Below are 16,446 nucleotides of genomic sequence, written 5' to 3'. Positions count from 1 at the left end.
AAATTACACACGCCAGGGTCATAAAAAAATGTCAAAAAGTTTTATTGACTGATGAAAAACTAAATGTAGTATTACCACAAACAAGGTTTGAGTCTCACTGTAATGCTAGTTTTCAGCTTCTCTTCTTTATACAAGAAGTGCAACAGACTGAATATTCAGATTGTTAGGCAATTAAATTTATTCTAAATTCTCCAAACTGCATAGTTAAGCAGTAGTACAAATATACATTTCTGCAAAACCCCTGTATATCAAGATTTTTTCCTTTTTGCTTTGCTTTGAATTTGGTGTGAGCATGATCACCTGCACTGGTCCGACTCTGAATTTCTCTTCCCTTTTCTTCCACCCTGTAAAAGAAAAGTGAAAGGAAAAATACATCTAGTTATGAAATATCTAAGTATGAACAGATATGAAATATGAACAGATATGAAATAAGTATAAAATATCATATCTAAGCATGAACAGAAAAAGCCAGTTTTTTCCCATAAGCAGGGCTTTAGCAAAAAAGCACCAGCAGTTTCTCTTTAATGTTATTACCTACAGAAAAGCCCATTGCAAAGATATAGATACTACTCCTTAAAATAATTAGAAGATACTCTCCCCTTCCACATGGCCTTGTAGAAAGAAGCAAGAGAGGCTTTTGCAGAAAGGAAAAGTACAGGAGCTACCTGTTCCTGCCCTAGTCAAAACTCCCTGGTGGTCTTATTTCCTAGTAAGAGGATGTTGGGGGTGAGGGAGAAGCACAAAGATGCTAAGATGGAGGTGTTCATTACTAGTGAGCGGGTGAGTGAATTTGTGTATTCCCATCATTAGTCAACATTTCCTTTCAAGTTCTTGGGTAATAGGCAACTTATATCTCAACACCAACAGAACAGTAAGAAAGCAATTTCTGGTGATTTTCCTCTCTTACCTGTCTAGCCTAGATATCTAAAGTAGATTTGGAGGAAGACGGTATAGCTAAAAATGCCACATTGATGGTTTTCATCCATCAGCAGATGAACAGTAGATGTAGCCATCCCTTTTTTATTTGTATATAATATACACAGAAAGACATGAGAATGAAGATTTCTGCACCCAAGGACAGCAAAAATGCCTGACATAAGATTATACCTGCAGATTTCTGTGCACTTACTGGAAAGCAAGCCTTATTGGACACAGTGGCTCTTGGTTCTGAATAAATGTTTAGGGCTGTGCTGTGGGAGTAGTGCATTTAAATGATGGTAAATTGGTAACTAACAGATACAGTGGTGTAAAGGAATTTGGCAGATCACTAAGCAGAAAGTCAGAATGATGCATGATTGGAAAAGGAGACAAAAGGAGATTTATAAAAAAATGCAAGTCACTGAAAAATTAAAAATTATTTAAAGCATAATCCCATGGCCACTAGATGGTGTCTAGGCAGCTGTAAGATAGGTCAGAGAGTCAGTGCTGACCTTGGAAATGCGTCAGCTGTGACACTAACTGAGGTTCCCTCCCTACATTCTCATAGTTGGTGTGGTTCTTTCTGTGCCAGCTGCAGCTCCAAAGTCACAAGTGCAACAAATGCAAGGGGTGAGTACCAAGGGGCAGGGAGGGGACTAGCAAGTCTCTGCAAGGACACAAGGCATCCTGAAGCGGTCTCAGCACCTCCTCCACATGAGCAGGATCAAAAGACATTGATGATTGAAATCAACTATATGTTTTTTGCAGTGTAGAAGTGCATAGGGAATTGTTGCCTCCATGCATTCCCCACCCTCATTTGGATGTCTATAATCCTCCAAGTTTGGATAGGTACAAGTAGGCACACTGGATGACAACTCTCTGAAAAGCAAAACTGTATAGTTAAACAAAGACAGAAGCCATCCAAGCAAGAGCTGAACAACATTCTTATAGTCAATCCAAAGGAATTTTTTATGAAGTTTTGTTCTAAAAACATTTCAGAGGAAACACACAACAGACATGTATGAAGGAAGAGAGAGAGAGAAAGAAGTTGTGCTCGTCCATCAGTTTTTTTAAAAGTCCAAAATCCAATAGGGGGAAGGGGAATCCAAAATTTAGTTAGGTAATACCTTTATTAGGGCCAGCCAAAATGCCACAAAAGGTTGTGCAAGCCTTCAAGTCCTCCAGAACTCTTCATCAGGCTAGGTGGTTTAAGGAGGTAAGGGATGGAGGGAAAAATAGTTCAAAAACTGGGCTAGATCTTGTGGCCATGAAGTCTGCATATAAACTCAAGTTTCAAGAAGGTGACTGCAAACTGAGCGAGGTACTACGGGTATCATACAATGTGGCTGTCCGGAAAAAGATGTAATGGGTTGCCAACGTTTCTGAAAACAAAGACCAGTTGTAACTCAAGTCTGTTTCTTCCTTGTCTGAAACACAAGGCAAGCAATGGGCAGAAATAAAGAATAACATCAACAATAGATTGGATTCTAAGGAAGGAAAATTTCCTGTCTCTTCCTTTCTACCTAATTTTAGAAGTCTCACTTCCATCAACTCCCATACCCAAACCAGCATTATTTAGATGAACAGTCGAACCAACTATGCTCTTTAGGGAAGTAAAAGGGAAGAATGGAAATTTTCCTTCTGTTAAAAGGTTTCTATTCGCTTATCTTAGAATCCAAGGTAATCTTCCTAGTAAATTATCTCACATTACCTGATATTTTGTTAACTCTGCCTGCAGTAATTTCACTCTAGATCTTTCTTGTTCCAATGCAGCATGAAGACTGCTGACCTAAAAGAAAAACAAAAACAGTTGCCTTGCTCTGATAGAGGTTTTACATCTTTAACAAAAGTGTTATTTTAAAAAGAATGAAGCTACAAGTCATACATAGCTTCATGAAAAATATACTCTACATATTTCATCTTGCATATTAGTCTCAAAACCCTTTTGCTGATGACAAAACTGTTCATGAAAATGACGGCTGTTCCTGTCAGATAAAGGTTGTCACAGTATTTTTAAAATTTGTACACTTACATCTCTAAAGAGAACTATTTGTGTTTCCCTAAATACTTAGATAATTTCAGAGGCAGATTTTACACTAACCTTTACACACACATATGGCAATAATCCTAAGCGAGGATAAGAAATACAGGGTACCTAATGAAATTTTAGTTATGGAAGATGATTAAACAGAAATTGAATCGCACTCATAAAATACAATAAAACTGAACATGAAAACTAGCTGGTTTGATGAGAATGTCGAGCTAGTCAAACTCTAACTAGGTTCACATGATATGGCAACCCATCATTGTTAACTAGCTATGCCGGTTATCATGTCATCTGAACCTTGACAACTTCCCACAAGGGCAACAAGCCACCTGGACAACCCAGAGCTTCTCCTAGAGCAATGATGGCAAACCTTTTAGAGACTGAGTGCCCAAACTGCAACCCAAAACCCACTTATTTATCACAAAGTGCCAACACTGCAATAAAACCTGAATACTGAGATTTTAGTTTAGAAAAAAACAACTCACAGCCAGCTCAAGCAAATATATATATATATCCTTGGCAGCGCACTGACTGGCCATGCAAAAGCTCGGACGAGTCGCAGCTAATGAGGCGCAGCTTGTGACATCATCACCTGACACCACTACTCCTTTCCAAGCATGTCCAAGGCCCCTGTGTGTGCTGTTATCCGATGCTCGGCTGCTGGGGTGACTTGGCTCGCATGCCAACAGAGAGGGCTCTGCATGCTCACTGTGGCACACATGCCATAGGTTCACCACCACTGTCCTAGAGGCTGTTGGACCCACATTGGTTTCTTGTTGCCTAAATGTGCAGACTGATCCCAGCACAGGTTGCAGGAAGCAGCAAGTGAGCTGCTTGGCAACAACAGCAAAAACTCTTTGCTGCTCTTAGAGCTCTTGCTCATGCCACTGCTAATAAGAACTCATCCATAGATGCCAAACAACATGTTGGAGTGACCAACACCAGTTCTATAGTTTATTTTTTAAATTTTGGCACTGCAAATTTTTGAAACTGACTTTTTAACTTTTTCTGGCACTCCTTCGGAATTGTGCAAATGCATTCTTTCACCTTTTAGAGACAATGGTACCTCAGCTCACAAATGCCTCAGTTCATGACCACGTTGGGTCACAAACAACAATTTCATAAAAATTTTGACTCAGGTTGCGAACTCTGCATTGGGTGGCGACCGCGATTGTGGCCATCCCCCTGCCCCCGAGTGGGGATATGGCCGCGATCGTACTGGGGGCCGTGGGATGATGGCCAAGATCCTGCCTGTCTTTCCTGCATGCACACGCCCATGATTGCGCACATCTTTCCTGCACGAGCACAACCGTGATCTTAGCCATCTCCCCCGCCCCCGGCAGCACAATCGTGCCTGTCACTCCCTCCCCAGAGCACCCATGTTTGCGCCCATCTCCCCCCCCTCAGCACACCGGGATGACAGGCATGTGCAGGGATGATAGGCGCGATCACAGTCGTGCTGGGGTGGCGGGGAGATGGCCGCACTTGTGCTCGGGGTGTGGGGGTGGGGGAGACGGCCACGATCTTTGTTGTTCTTTGTCACTTTGCTCCACATTTTTCTGATTTAAAAAAATAGTTATAGAATGGATTACCCTTATTTACATTGAACCTTATGGGGAAATTTAACTTGGCTCAAAACCAATTTGGGTCACAAGTCCTAGAATGGATTAAGTTCATAAGCAAAGGTACCACTGCATTTGAATTCTTGCCTGGTCTATTGTCAAATTACAGCTACCAAATATTAAAAAATAAGGACAAGAGACTGCATATGGAGTGCCTTGCAGAAATATTTACCCACCTTTGACTCTTCCATGTTTGGTTGTGCTACAACTTAGAAATGAAATAGATTTCATCGGCATTGTTGCCACTTGATACAAATAAAATGCCCCCATACCGTGTTTGCAAGTTGTTTTTATTGTAGCATGAAAGTGAACAAAAACAGTATGGCACCTCCTTGTTGCATAAGTATCCCCTGCTTGCTCTGATATCCCTAAATAAGCTCCAGTGCAACCCACTGTCTTCGTACTCCTCTGAGTAATTGAACTAAGCCCATGTGCATGTACTTCCAGTGCCAAATGATTTCAGATTAAATATACCTGTTTCTGGAAGGTCCTGATGTTTACTGGGAAGCATACCTAAATAGCATTATGACAAACAACTCAAGATAAAGTTGTGTAGAAACACCAATCAGAGGTGAGTTACTTTTTAAAAAGATTATGAACATCCCCTAAAGAATGATTAAATCCATTAATGCAAAGTGGAAAGAGTGTAACTCTTGACCCTGCCATCTACCAAAACTCACTGACTGGGATGGAGGCATCTGTCGTAAGAAGCAACCTAGAGGCAGAGGTAAATGGTAACTCTGAAAGAGTTGGATCTACTGCTGGCACTGTACAAGTACAGAACCCATCTGTGTGATGCAAAGAGCCCATGATGAAGAAGAATAGCACTACTGAAATTACAGCTATCACAAGGACCATTTGGACTGTGAAAAAAGAGAGACTCAGCAAATGTATGAGAAAAGGTTCTCTGATGAGAAAAAAATAACTTTTTGCCTTGCTGTGAAGCACCACATGTAGCACAAAGCCAACAGTGCTGTTGCCCAAAGAACATTCCCACAATGAAGTATGGTGGTGGCAGCATCATGTTGCAGGGATCCTTATCCTTATCATTGACAGAGACTAGGAAACTGAGGCAGAACAGAGGACAAGGTGGATGGATCTAAATACAGGGAAATTGTAGAGGAAAACATTGCCCATTGCAAGGGACCTGGGAACTGGAGTGGAGGTTCAACTTCCAGACCCTAGAAACAATGGAGTATTTTAAGAACAAAAACCTGAATGTGTTGAAATGGTTCAGTCAAAGCCCAGACTTTAACCCAATTGAAAATCTCTGAGATTTTCACCAACTGTCCCCATCCAATCCAATGGAGCTAGAGCACTTTTGTCAGAAAGAATGGACAAACACTGCAGGTTCCAGATGTATAAAGCTGTTACTTACCCAAGAAGACTAGCCGCTCTAACTGCTGCTAAAAATGTTTCCACCAAGCATAAACTTTGGTGGGGATGAATACTTATAACACTAAAAATAGTTATGCCAGTGTTTTTTACTTTAATTAACCTTGGGGCCACACTAAAAATAATCTCTGCCTTCTCGTTGTTGAGTATGCTGTGTACATCAAGTGATAACCAATTAAATCTATTTCAGTTCTAGGTTGCGATATAACAAAGTGTAGCAAAATCAAAAGGTTGTGAATAATTTTGCAAAGCAGTGTAGGCTAAATTCTGAGCAACTGATAGCTGTCAGTTTGACTGTACCAGCACTTCTCAGTCCACTCCACTTTTGGAATACTTCCTTAGTCTCCAGCTAGTCCAAATAGAGAAGATCTTAAAGCTACCCTCTTTCATGGATTTACTGATGTTCCCTGACAGCTGTCCAAAAATCCTGACAAGGAATCTGGGTAGGTTGCAGTGACTGGGACCGCAATGGAATGGGTGGAGGTACCCCATTCACTCCATCTCATTCTGCATCATTGCCAAAGCTGTTTTATTTTAAGTTGGAAATTTGCAAAATTATATGACAGCAGATATGCACAGATTCCATTATTAGGAAGTAAATGGAAAGGAAATACCACATCTAATGTTGTTAAAAAATACTGATAAAATGTTGATCAATCATCCAATCATTAAATGCAACTTTGTTATAAGGTGTTCAAGCATATGGTAGCAGCCGTCACCAAATATTTTGGAATGATACTGGTATTAGGGTGCCTTCCAATTTGATTTCAAAACCTGAAACACTGGCTTTGGCTGTTCTCACCTTTGCCAAGAAATGGACAGTGGGAGTATGCCATCTTTGTTGTAAGAAATCTCTCCGTAGTTTTCAATATGAACTGTGGGTAGACTTCTGGGTACCCAAAATTGTGCCCCTGGACATTTCCCTTCACACCCAATAGGCAACCTGCCTTCTGGATTTTTTTTTAAATGTTAAGGTTTTACTTAGAAAGCTGGGATACCACACAGTGAAGTGTGACCCTTCAAGTACTATCTCCCATTTCCTATGGCTCTAGGTCCCAAATGGACCTCAGATATGTTCTTAGAAAATAAACTTGTGATCAGCCACAACCCAGCATTTTGTGCACAACCCAGCACAGAGTGGAAAATAGATGTAGATTACTCTTCCACTAGGAAAGAGCAAACCACTGAACAATATCTTCCTTCATTACAGGAAAAAGGAAATAAACTGGAGGGTTGCAACAAGCATATTGGAGGGCTGGAGGCAGGATGGAGAGTTGCCCGGCCTGCTGTAGTATACTGAGAGAGAGGGAGGCAGAGTTTCTTTGAGCATCAGTTTGCCTTCTGTGAAACTAGTATTTTATTATGATTTATGAGGGAAAATATGTTATTTGGCACTTGAGGTACAGACTCCACCTTTGCCTTGTCTTTTGTTCCAAGTTATCTATTTCTGAGCCTCATCAGTTTGCCCTCTGTGAAGTGGGTATTGAAGCAGAAAGCTGCGTTCAAAATAATGGTCTTGTATTTTAGAGCTCAGAGTCCATTCTGACTTGTACTTGGATTCTTTGGCAAATTGCTTTTTGCCTCACCAGTTTGCCTTTTGGGAAATAAGTGTTTTGTAACTGCAATGGCAACAATTTTGTGAAAGCACACACATCTTTAAACTGCCATCAACATCACCTTGCGAGGAGGGAGATCCCAAAATATTCTAAATAAATAAAAGATGGAGGCTCCTGATATATTTGCTTCCTTGGAATTCATAGGCACTGCTTTATAATAGTTCAAATTCTTTCCTGCAGGCAGGCCACAAAAGGTTTTTTTCTCAATCCCCTGACCTTCAAAATATGAAGTCTCCAAGGTTCCACCTTTTTGTCCATGTTATTTAACATCTACATTAAACTGGGTTTTATTTCTAGTGTTAATGTTTCTTTTTTGCTGATTAGTGTTTTATTTGAAGTGGAGTGTTTTATGATTATTGGAAGTCTACATGAATTAAAAGGTATGGTAAAAAAATAGGGTAAAAATGGAGTTTGACTTTGTATGTAAGTTGCTGGATTGTAAGAGCTGCTCACATGACCCCAGGACCTTTCTGCTATTACAAAGAAGGGGCAGTGTCTATAGATTTACCCCATCCACTTGTAGGCCCCCACACCATACCACATCCCATGTTGTTCTTGAGCATCTCTTCAACCTCAAGAACTGCATTTAAATGGCTGCAGAGGAAGGAAACAGTGTGAAAGCCATGTTTCTTTAAAAGTATTTTACTTGCAGTTCTGACTTTTTGGTTCCAAACCATTTTTAAAGTTAGATAAACCTTTACCTGCAAAGTTAGCTCATTCTTAATACTCTGAGATTCATCAACTTGAAGTAGTATTTCAGCTTTATCTTTCACTAAAAGATCAAAACAAAGAAGAAATTAGACTTAACTATTCTCAATACATAAAAAAATAGGGTGGGGATTTGTCAAGCCCCTGGCAAGCCACAACTCATAGCTGATGGGCTGCATTCAGTTTGATGGGTCACAGTTTGTATAGGCCTGTTATACATCAAAAGAAGAACAAACCTATTTTTCTTAATAATTCCCAAATTGCTTGTATGGAGATTTAATGAATGTAACAGGCTTTAAAAATAATAATTAAAAAAACACACAAAGCAGTACTTACTTTCACCTTCTTGTAGCATTTTCAACAGCTGTGCATTTCGTGCTTTTACTTCCTTATACTTTGCCTAAATATTTTTTAAAATCCAATTAATACAATGGTGTATTTAACTAATTTTGTTTCAACATTAAACTATTAGTTGTGCAGCACTGTCTTATACATGACTACCAGAGGTAAGCCCTGCTATGCTCTGTGGGACTTACTTCCTAGTAAGTGTGTTTAGGACTGCAGCCTAAAGTTAGTCCATTCACTAACCTATGCAAGAAAAGTAAAATACAACATGATAAGACTAGTATTGTAAAGAGACCTTAAACCCCGTTTTAAAAAAGGATAATTTGTGAAGTATAATTTATTAGAACTGCAGATGGAAAAGACAGAAAGATGGCAAACAAAGAAATCCATTTTGAGGGTGAAGTTCACAAAATTTTACAACACACAGCTCATGGACTACTTCCCATGAAGCCTATTGCATGAAAATGGCATTAGCAGTTGCCACAAAGTGCCAGGAAGGTCCACATTTAGCTTGTTTGAAAGCTATATCTGGCTCTTTTGGAAAAATGCCCAAGGTTAAATTTAGCTAGGAAACAAGGCATTTGAACTTTTGTAGCTCTCTGTAGTGCTAATGAGCAATATTTATTAACAGGCCAACATTTTCCTCTTTTTTTGCAAACTTTTTGGTTAAGACTTTACACACCCAGCAGAAAGCAGCCTACATGCACATATGGGGTAGCAGGTTCCTGGGAACAAAAATAGCCCCTGGACAACCCACAGTTGCCGACCTGTGTTAAAAATGTGTTGTTGCCTAGAAAAATCAATTTGCATTATTTCTACTTTCTTGTTAAAAAGCAAATTATCAAGCATGCGATGCACAGGGAATTTATTTCTAAGTGAAACAATAGGCTGCCAACCCTCCAAACTTGGAGGATTGTGGGTGGGAGTAGTATGGAGACTTAAATTGCCTCCAGTTTCTCTCACCCACCAAAACATTTAGATAACTTTTCCCCACTGTTTGTGGGGAGAAGAGGCTGAGGCAATCCTCCCTTCAACTTCATCCCGTCTTAATCCTCCCTTCTAACTTCATGCCAACTTCAAAGATGGTCTTCAGAGTCATTCAGTGCAAAAAGTATCATACAGACTGAAAGGGTAGAGAAGGGGGCCTGGCGAAGTTAAGTCCCAGCTCCAACCTTGGAAAGAATTTCCTCTGACCTATGCTGTGACTCCCGAGACAACACTGGGAGGCCATAGGATTGTACCCTAAGATGTTTAAGCATGTACTGACTGGGTCCAGACTATATAATGCAGCTAAACATGGGTTATTTAACCCATGAGAAGCAGTGGAGTCTGCAAGCATCATATTCTGTACCCTGGCTCCACTACGCAGTTGTCATGTTGTGCAAACTCAGCAAGGGTTAAACAACTTTGGTAACCCAGACCATGGATTCTGTGGGAAATGCTTAACTCTGGCATAACACAAACCACATTTTCACAACATGAAAACCCCCAAGCAGAAGTTGTATACTTAAAATGGTGATCACACACACAGCAGCCTCACCATGGTTAAATTACCCACAATGGGTTGTTGTGTTAGGTGACCAGCCCCACTTAGTCCATGTCTTTATTTACACTGTAATAGAATCACTTCTATTTATTAAAGTGTGTATGCAGCAATTTGTCAAGCAGTTCACATTATAATGTTATACCATAAATTAGTAGAGGAATGTTTATGTGAGAAAACAAGTTCATTTGCACCTACGCAAAACAGTGTATTATATTGACTTTTTGAGGTAAAGAGGATTGTCAGGTACATTTAATGCCTTCAGAGGCAAGCATTTGCAAAATGGCAGTGCTTAAGAGCAATCCTATGATCCCTGGTAGAATGTTCCACGAACCACAGGATATTTTTGGTTCCCCTCCCAAGGCTTCATACATTCCCACAACCTTGGGGTGGGAAGGGTGCGATCCAACACTGTGTTTCTCCCCACCAACAGCCATTGCACAAAAAACTGCACTGGCTGCCTTCTTAGGTTACAACGATTACCTCAGATGACCAGGGCAAAAGAATGCATTCTGGTGGGTAGGGTAGGGAGGAAAGGGGCCAGAATCTGTAAAATCCCATGGCCTCTCTGTCACCTGTTCCCCTCAATTAATGAACTCAGAGGACTTTCTAATGGGGGGCAGTTAAGAAGAAGGAGCAGGTGGTAAAACTGCCTCAGTGTTGCTCCTGCCCTGCTGGCAGCAGCCTGGCAAGCCATAGAATTTTTGCAAGCCTGCAAAGTCAGAGGTTTCCAATAGTGCACTCTTAAGAAAGCTAAAATTTTAAAATGACCTTGGTGAACTTATTGCTAGGTTCTAATTTCCCTTTTCAATATATGTAAAAATTATAATTAGTAGAATAACCTTGAAAACTTTTATTTGTTGAAAAGTCCAACAGAAAGAGTTTCTCAATTTATGGAAACAAAATGCGTACCTCCCATTGAGTGATTACACTTTTTAACTGCTGGATTTCTGCATCTTTCTTTTCAAGCTCCAGCTTTAGTCTCTCTATTCTTCCATCTTTCAAGAAAGAGTCCTTTAAACAGAACAAAACTACCATGAAAATTAACAATGTCCCATACCAATTCAAACAATTAAGAAATGTGAATAACTGTTTTTTAAAAATGTAAAAATTGACACAAGGACACTTGAAGCTGCTGCCTTTTAAACTTTCCATACTTCAGAAAGACAACAGTATGTATAATTACATAATGGTCATTTTCACAATGAATCATGTCAGGATTCTGGTTTACAATGAATGAGCTACTTTGTACCACCATGCAGCCTGTTCATGCCCACTTCTGCCTCCCAGTATGACTGCTAAAGAAAAGAAGATTGTGTTTTTTTTAACATGACATCTTGACTGGGAATTCAGGCAAACAAACCCTAGCTTGTAATCCTGGCTTGTAAAGGGAGCAACAGGCAATTATGTGTGGTTCAGAGAATACCTTAAATATACCATTCTGCTGAAAATAGAATGCATTTCAGATCTTTCCTTATTCAAGAAAAAATCCTCCAACCTTGGTGTTCAGACTCCAAAAAATCCTATGGTCTGTCAAATCAAGTCAAGTGGCCATAGAACTGTTCTTTTAGTAGTCTTCTTGTTGTTGTGGCCACCTAATTTTGTCTAATTCAGCTACATTTTCAAGTTATTAGATAAAATATATATTTAGGAACTTCTACTAAACATACTTGTGAGTGGTCATTAGATGTACTGTTATCCACTTCATTGTCTGTGATATGCTCTCTTCTTTTTTCTCTAATAAGTATTTTATGCACATCATCTTCCAGTCTATTGAAGAATTCATCATCACGCAAGAAAGTATGTGAGGAACTCAATTCCTGTTAAGGATTAATGATCATTAATCTACAGCAAAAGCAATTCAATAATTAGTGAGTCATTGTTCTAAGGAGAAAGCAGAGCTGTTTCTTCATGAGATATTTCTACCCGTTGAACAAATCTAAATACAAAACTCCACCTTTAAAAGCCATGTCATATCATCCCTACAATTTGCCATGATACTGACATGGGTCAGAAAGTTGTTTGTAAATGTAATGCTACCCCATAGTTAAGTGTTATGAGAACAAGTCATAGCAAGGCTCAGATTTGCGTGTTCCTATATCAGGAAGCTACAAGGAGAATAGACACTGCTACATCCATCTTACCACATGAACTATGATTCATGTTAATAAGATTTGCTGAAGTAAATCAGCTTCATAAATGATGGCCTGAAGTTGCCTTGTTTGACAGACACCATAGTTAACTGTTTGTTTGCTTAACAGACTGCAGTTAATTAGAACAGAAGCAAAAGATTAACTCCTTATGACAGCATTGGAGGAGGATGGGAACAAGTAAGCCTGGAGTACATTACAGGGGACTAAATATTATGTCTCTGTGTCCAATCAGTCCCTACTTTAATAATGATTACTTGTAATTCATGCATACATACTCTGGTTTTACACTGTGGCAAGACACGGAGTGCATCTGTATGTTGTAGAGTAGCCAGGTGCATTTCCTACAATACTTTGCTTATTTAACTTCTCAACACAGGAATGGATGAGTTGCCTCAGTATTTAGAGTGAGGACACTGCAAGGTCTTAGTTACCTCAGTGAATGTTGGAGCTACGTTTTCCCCTTTACACTTTCAAAGCACCAGACCATTCTTTGGCAGAAACTCTTCATTCTCCAAAGTACATCCAGTGAACACAATCACCACAGAATGAGTCTCTGAGCACGCACAGACCGGTTCACTGAACTCGAGCTAGCAACTACTTCTGAGAACCCTCCTTTTGAGCAACCCTGGTTCATCCCCCTCTAGGAAGGCTTTTTTGGAGGTAGGCAAGCCTCTTCTCTGTATGCCACCTCTCCAGTTAGCTGGCCCTTCTCTTCCAATGCCATGTCATGTCAAGACTCATACCAGGCCCAGGTGGCTCCTGGAGCGTCTGTCCTACATCCCCTCCCAGCAGTTGTAGATCCTGTCTATTCTCAGAGTCCACCTGAACACTTGGAGAAGGCACCCAAGCCCCTCTGCTTCTCCCATCCCAATATCTGGAGGACTATTTTTTCAGGGCCCATCCTCCCTCTGGGAAGAATCCAGTTTTTCCTGATCTTGAAACTCACACCGAGCAACTCACACCAACTTCCTTTTTCATTCCCAACAGTAAAGTTCTTTCCAAGCCAAAACTGATTAGCTGTGCAGCGCTGTGGCACAATCACATTATTCAGTAAACCCTGATTAACTTGAAACAAGTAGTTATTCAGAAAGAAGTGCCAAAAGAAAGGAAGAAAGAATGCTGGGTAAACAAGATGCAAGAGAAAGATGAAAAACAGAGAGCTAACTGGACTGGGGAGAACCATCATAGCCGGTTCAGTAGCAGGCTGTTCTCCATTAAAATTGTAAATCCTCAAAAAAGCATCCTGCCCCTTGCCCTTTCTCTCTTTCTTGCACATTTGAATATGTTACCAGGATTTGAAGATACTCAAGATGCACAAAATACTCAACTCTGTAAAGGTGCAAAGTAATTTTTTTATTGTGGCATAAAAGTTCAATGGACAAAAAATGGCATCTGTTGCTCAGATTTGCCTAAATATTGTTCCTGTGCAACCCACAGTCTCCAAAATTCAAATACTGTAGGTATTTGTCAATTAATTGCTACAATCGCAGATTAAGTACATCTGTTTCTGGAAGGCCCCAGCATCTGTTGGAGATCATATCTAGACAAAAAGCATGATGAAGACCAAGGAGCTATGAAAACCATTCCAGGATAGGGTTATGCAAAAGCACCCTCAAAGCACCATTAAAATTTCAGAACAGAAAGAATACAGGTCAGGCATGACTCTGTCTAGAGAAAACTGTCCACTAAGACTCAGGGACTCAATAAGGAGGGCTTGAAGAAGATGGATAGATCTACAGCTAAAATGGGAGAAACTGCCCACAGGACAAATATCTGGATGCTTCTTTTCTAAATCTGGATGAAAGAAGCTCCAAAAGAAAGGGAAAAGGAATGATGGTCAAACAACAGAAACAACAACACAAAAGAGACAGACCAAACACTGAAAGCTAACTGGGTTTGGGAGAACCATTGTGGCAAAAAGAAAGGCATTACAAATGTACAAAAAGGTACTGTTTCATGAGACAAAAATGACTTCTTGGCTCTGCTGAAAAGCACCACACAGAGCACAAAGGCAACATGCTTATTGGCATGAGAAAACCATCACCATGGTGAAGAATGCTGACAGCAGCAGCATGTTGTAAGGATCCTTTCCTTGCCTGGGACTTGGAAATAAGACAGGATGGATGGAGCTAAATACAAAGCAATTCTAGAGGAAAACATATTGCCCTCTGCAAGTGACCTGGGACTGGACTGGAGGATCACCTTCCACACAGCCAAAGTAATATTAGAATCTTAGAATGGCCTAAATGTCAGAATGTGAAGGTCCAATTGAGAATTTGCGACACATCTTGAAAATTGCTGTTCACCAACTGTCCCTCACATCCATCCCAATACCCAATAGAGCAAGAGCACTTTTGCAACGAAGTACACTCCTCCACCAAGGAGTGCCAGTTTGTTTTATCTTACTTAACGTTGAAGCCACAATAAAAATAACCTGCTCCTTCTCATTGTTGAGGATCTTGTATACATCAAGTAGTAGCAATGCCAATTACATCTATTTCAATTCCAGGCTGCAATACAAGATGTGAGAAAGTCCAAGATGGATGGATGAATACTTTCATAAGATACTGTATACACTACACAATTTGGTGCAGGCACAATGGATAATTCAGAGAGTCATTTCATTACATACAGAACAAAGCAACATATGTTGCTGTCATTTTAATTTAACACAAATCGTTTCCAGTGTGATTAGTAAAGTCTTCAGGATTTCACGATCAAGATTCCTTCCCCAATTTACCGCATCAGAACCACATGTATATATTCATGTCACTCACCTAGAAAACAATAGAGTACTTGCAATACTTGTCCTAATTTGCTTCAAAAGTGATTGAGTACTCAACAAAAAATTAAGTAGCCATTCTAATATGAAAGGCAAGCAACTTATTATATTAATTATGGATTTCTAAATGTGTGTGTGTATGCAATGTAAGTAGTTTTCATATTGATTTTTGCAATGGAAAGTGATGCATAAATTAGATGACTGACAACAGCAGTGACTTAAAAAGTATAAACACCTGTACTGTCTAATCTAAAAAAATCCACTCATGTTTATTGTCTGTCAGGTACGTACCTCTTGCTTTTTGGAAAGGTGATCTGAAATGACAGGTAACATGTACAGATTAATATGCTTATTTTTAAAAATCAAGAGTGTTTCAGCAGTATATATTTAAATTTATAAAATGCTAGTGAATGGATCCATCTTTGAATGGGCTAGAACAGACTTTAGTTCAATACAGCAAAGCCTGTAAGCAAACTTACACAGCTGTCACAATTGAATGCACTACATCTAAGTGAAGCCATGCCTCTAGGCATGGTCCCTGCCATAACGCACCCCAAAAGGTCAGTTCTGTCAACCCACTTCACTCAGAAGGGGATGTCCAACAGTTGGGGGGTGGGGGGTCAGGCATACAAGCTTGAGCCTACTCATCTCCATTGGCTTCAAACTGTATAGAGAGATGGGTCGTGGCTCAATGCTTTTCATACAGAAGGTCCCATGTTAAATCTACAGCATCTCCAGGTAGGGCTGAAAAAATTCCTGCCTGAAACCATGAAGAGCAGCTGTCAGCCAGTGTTAATAATCTGTGCTAGATGGATCATGGATCTGACTCAGTATAAAGCAGTTTCCTATGTTCCTATGATTGCAAAGCTTCATGCTGGTAATTTGTTTATTCAGAAGAAAGAGGAGAATCTGAAGGAATGAGGAATGTATATAGCAGAAGATATCAGTATCCCCACAGTCCCATTAAAAAAAGTTTGTGCTATGTTCCTGGAAACACTGGTTCCCCTATATCACTGTTTAAGACAAGAATGGCAAAACCCATACCGATGTTGGGATCAGACTGAAAATCCTTTAAAGACACTGTAAGAGGCTTGTCTTTTCCCTGCTGATTTTTTCTTTTTTCTTTCTTGTGTACAGCCTTTGATGGAGGAGAAGCATTTTCAATGTTTTCATATTCCTGTTAAAGAGTAAAAATATATCTAACTTTAGAGCAAAGTTGGGGAAGGTTTTTTAACCTGATGGCTAAATTGTGAATTAGGAATGGTCTCTATGCATTTTGACTGTGGTTGTGTAAAGGCAGTGTTAATTGTAATTACA

General features: G+C 39.8%; 1 protein-coding gene across 3 annotated transcripts in view; it reads right to left on the bottom strand.

Moving 5' to 3' along the window:
• Window positions 1-25: 25 nt before the first annotated feature.
• Window positions 26-16,446, bottom strand: part of GKAP1 (G kinase anchoring protein 1) — a 28,259-nt gene continuing 11,838 nt past the window's right edge. The window contains exons 5-13 of one of the 3 annotated variants that reach the window (XR_006416231.1): window positions 16,174-16,306; window positions 15,421-15,443; window positions 11,865-12,014; window positions 11,107-11,208; window positions 8,643-8,706; window positions 8,300-8,370; window positions 2,630-2,707; window positions 2,046-2,345; window positions 26-344 (exon numbers count right to left, since the gene is read on the bottom strand). Coding sequence is in view for 2 of the 3 variants with exons in the window: in XM_044445729.1 (XP_044301664.1) it covers window positions 297-344; window positions 2,630-2,707; window positions 8,300-8,370; window positions 8,643-8,706; window positions 11,107-11,208; window positions 11,865-12,014; window positions 15,421-15,443; window positions 16,174-16,306 (669 nt within the window). In the remaining variant the exon portion in view is untranslated. Of the gene's footprint in view, window positions 345-1,029; window positions 2,346-2,629; window positions 2,708-8,299; window positions 8,371-8,642; window positions 8,707-11,106; window positions 11,209-11,864; window positions 12,015-15,420; window positions 15,444-16,173; window positions 16,307-16,446 lie in introns of those variants that run through there. The other 2 variants (XM_044445729.1, XM_044445730.1) reach the window with 2 other exon arrangements.

Source organism: Varanus komodoensis, unplaced genomic scaffold, assembly GCF_004798865.1.
Source record: "Varanus komodoensis strain SLA01 unplaced genomic scaffold, ASM479886v1 scaffold5, whole genome shotgun sequence".
Taxonomy (NCBI): Eukaryota; Metazoa; Chordata; class Lepidosauria; order Squamata; family Varanidae; genus Varanus; species Varanus komodoensis.
This window is presented reverse-complemented; position numbering and strand designations above follow the sequence as displayed.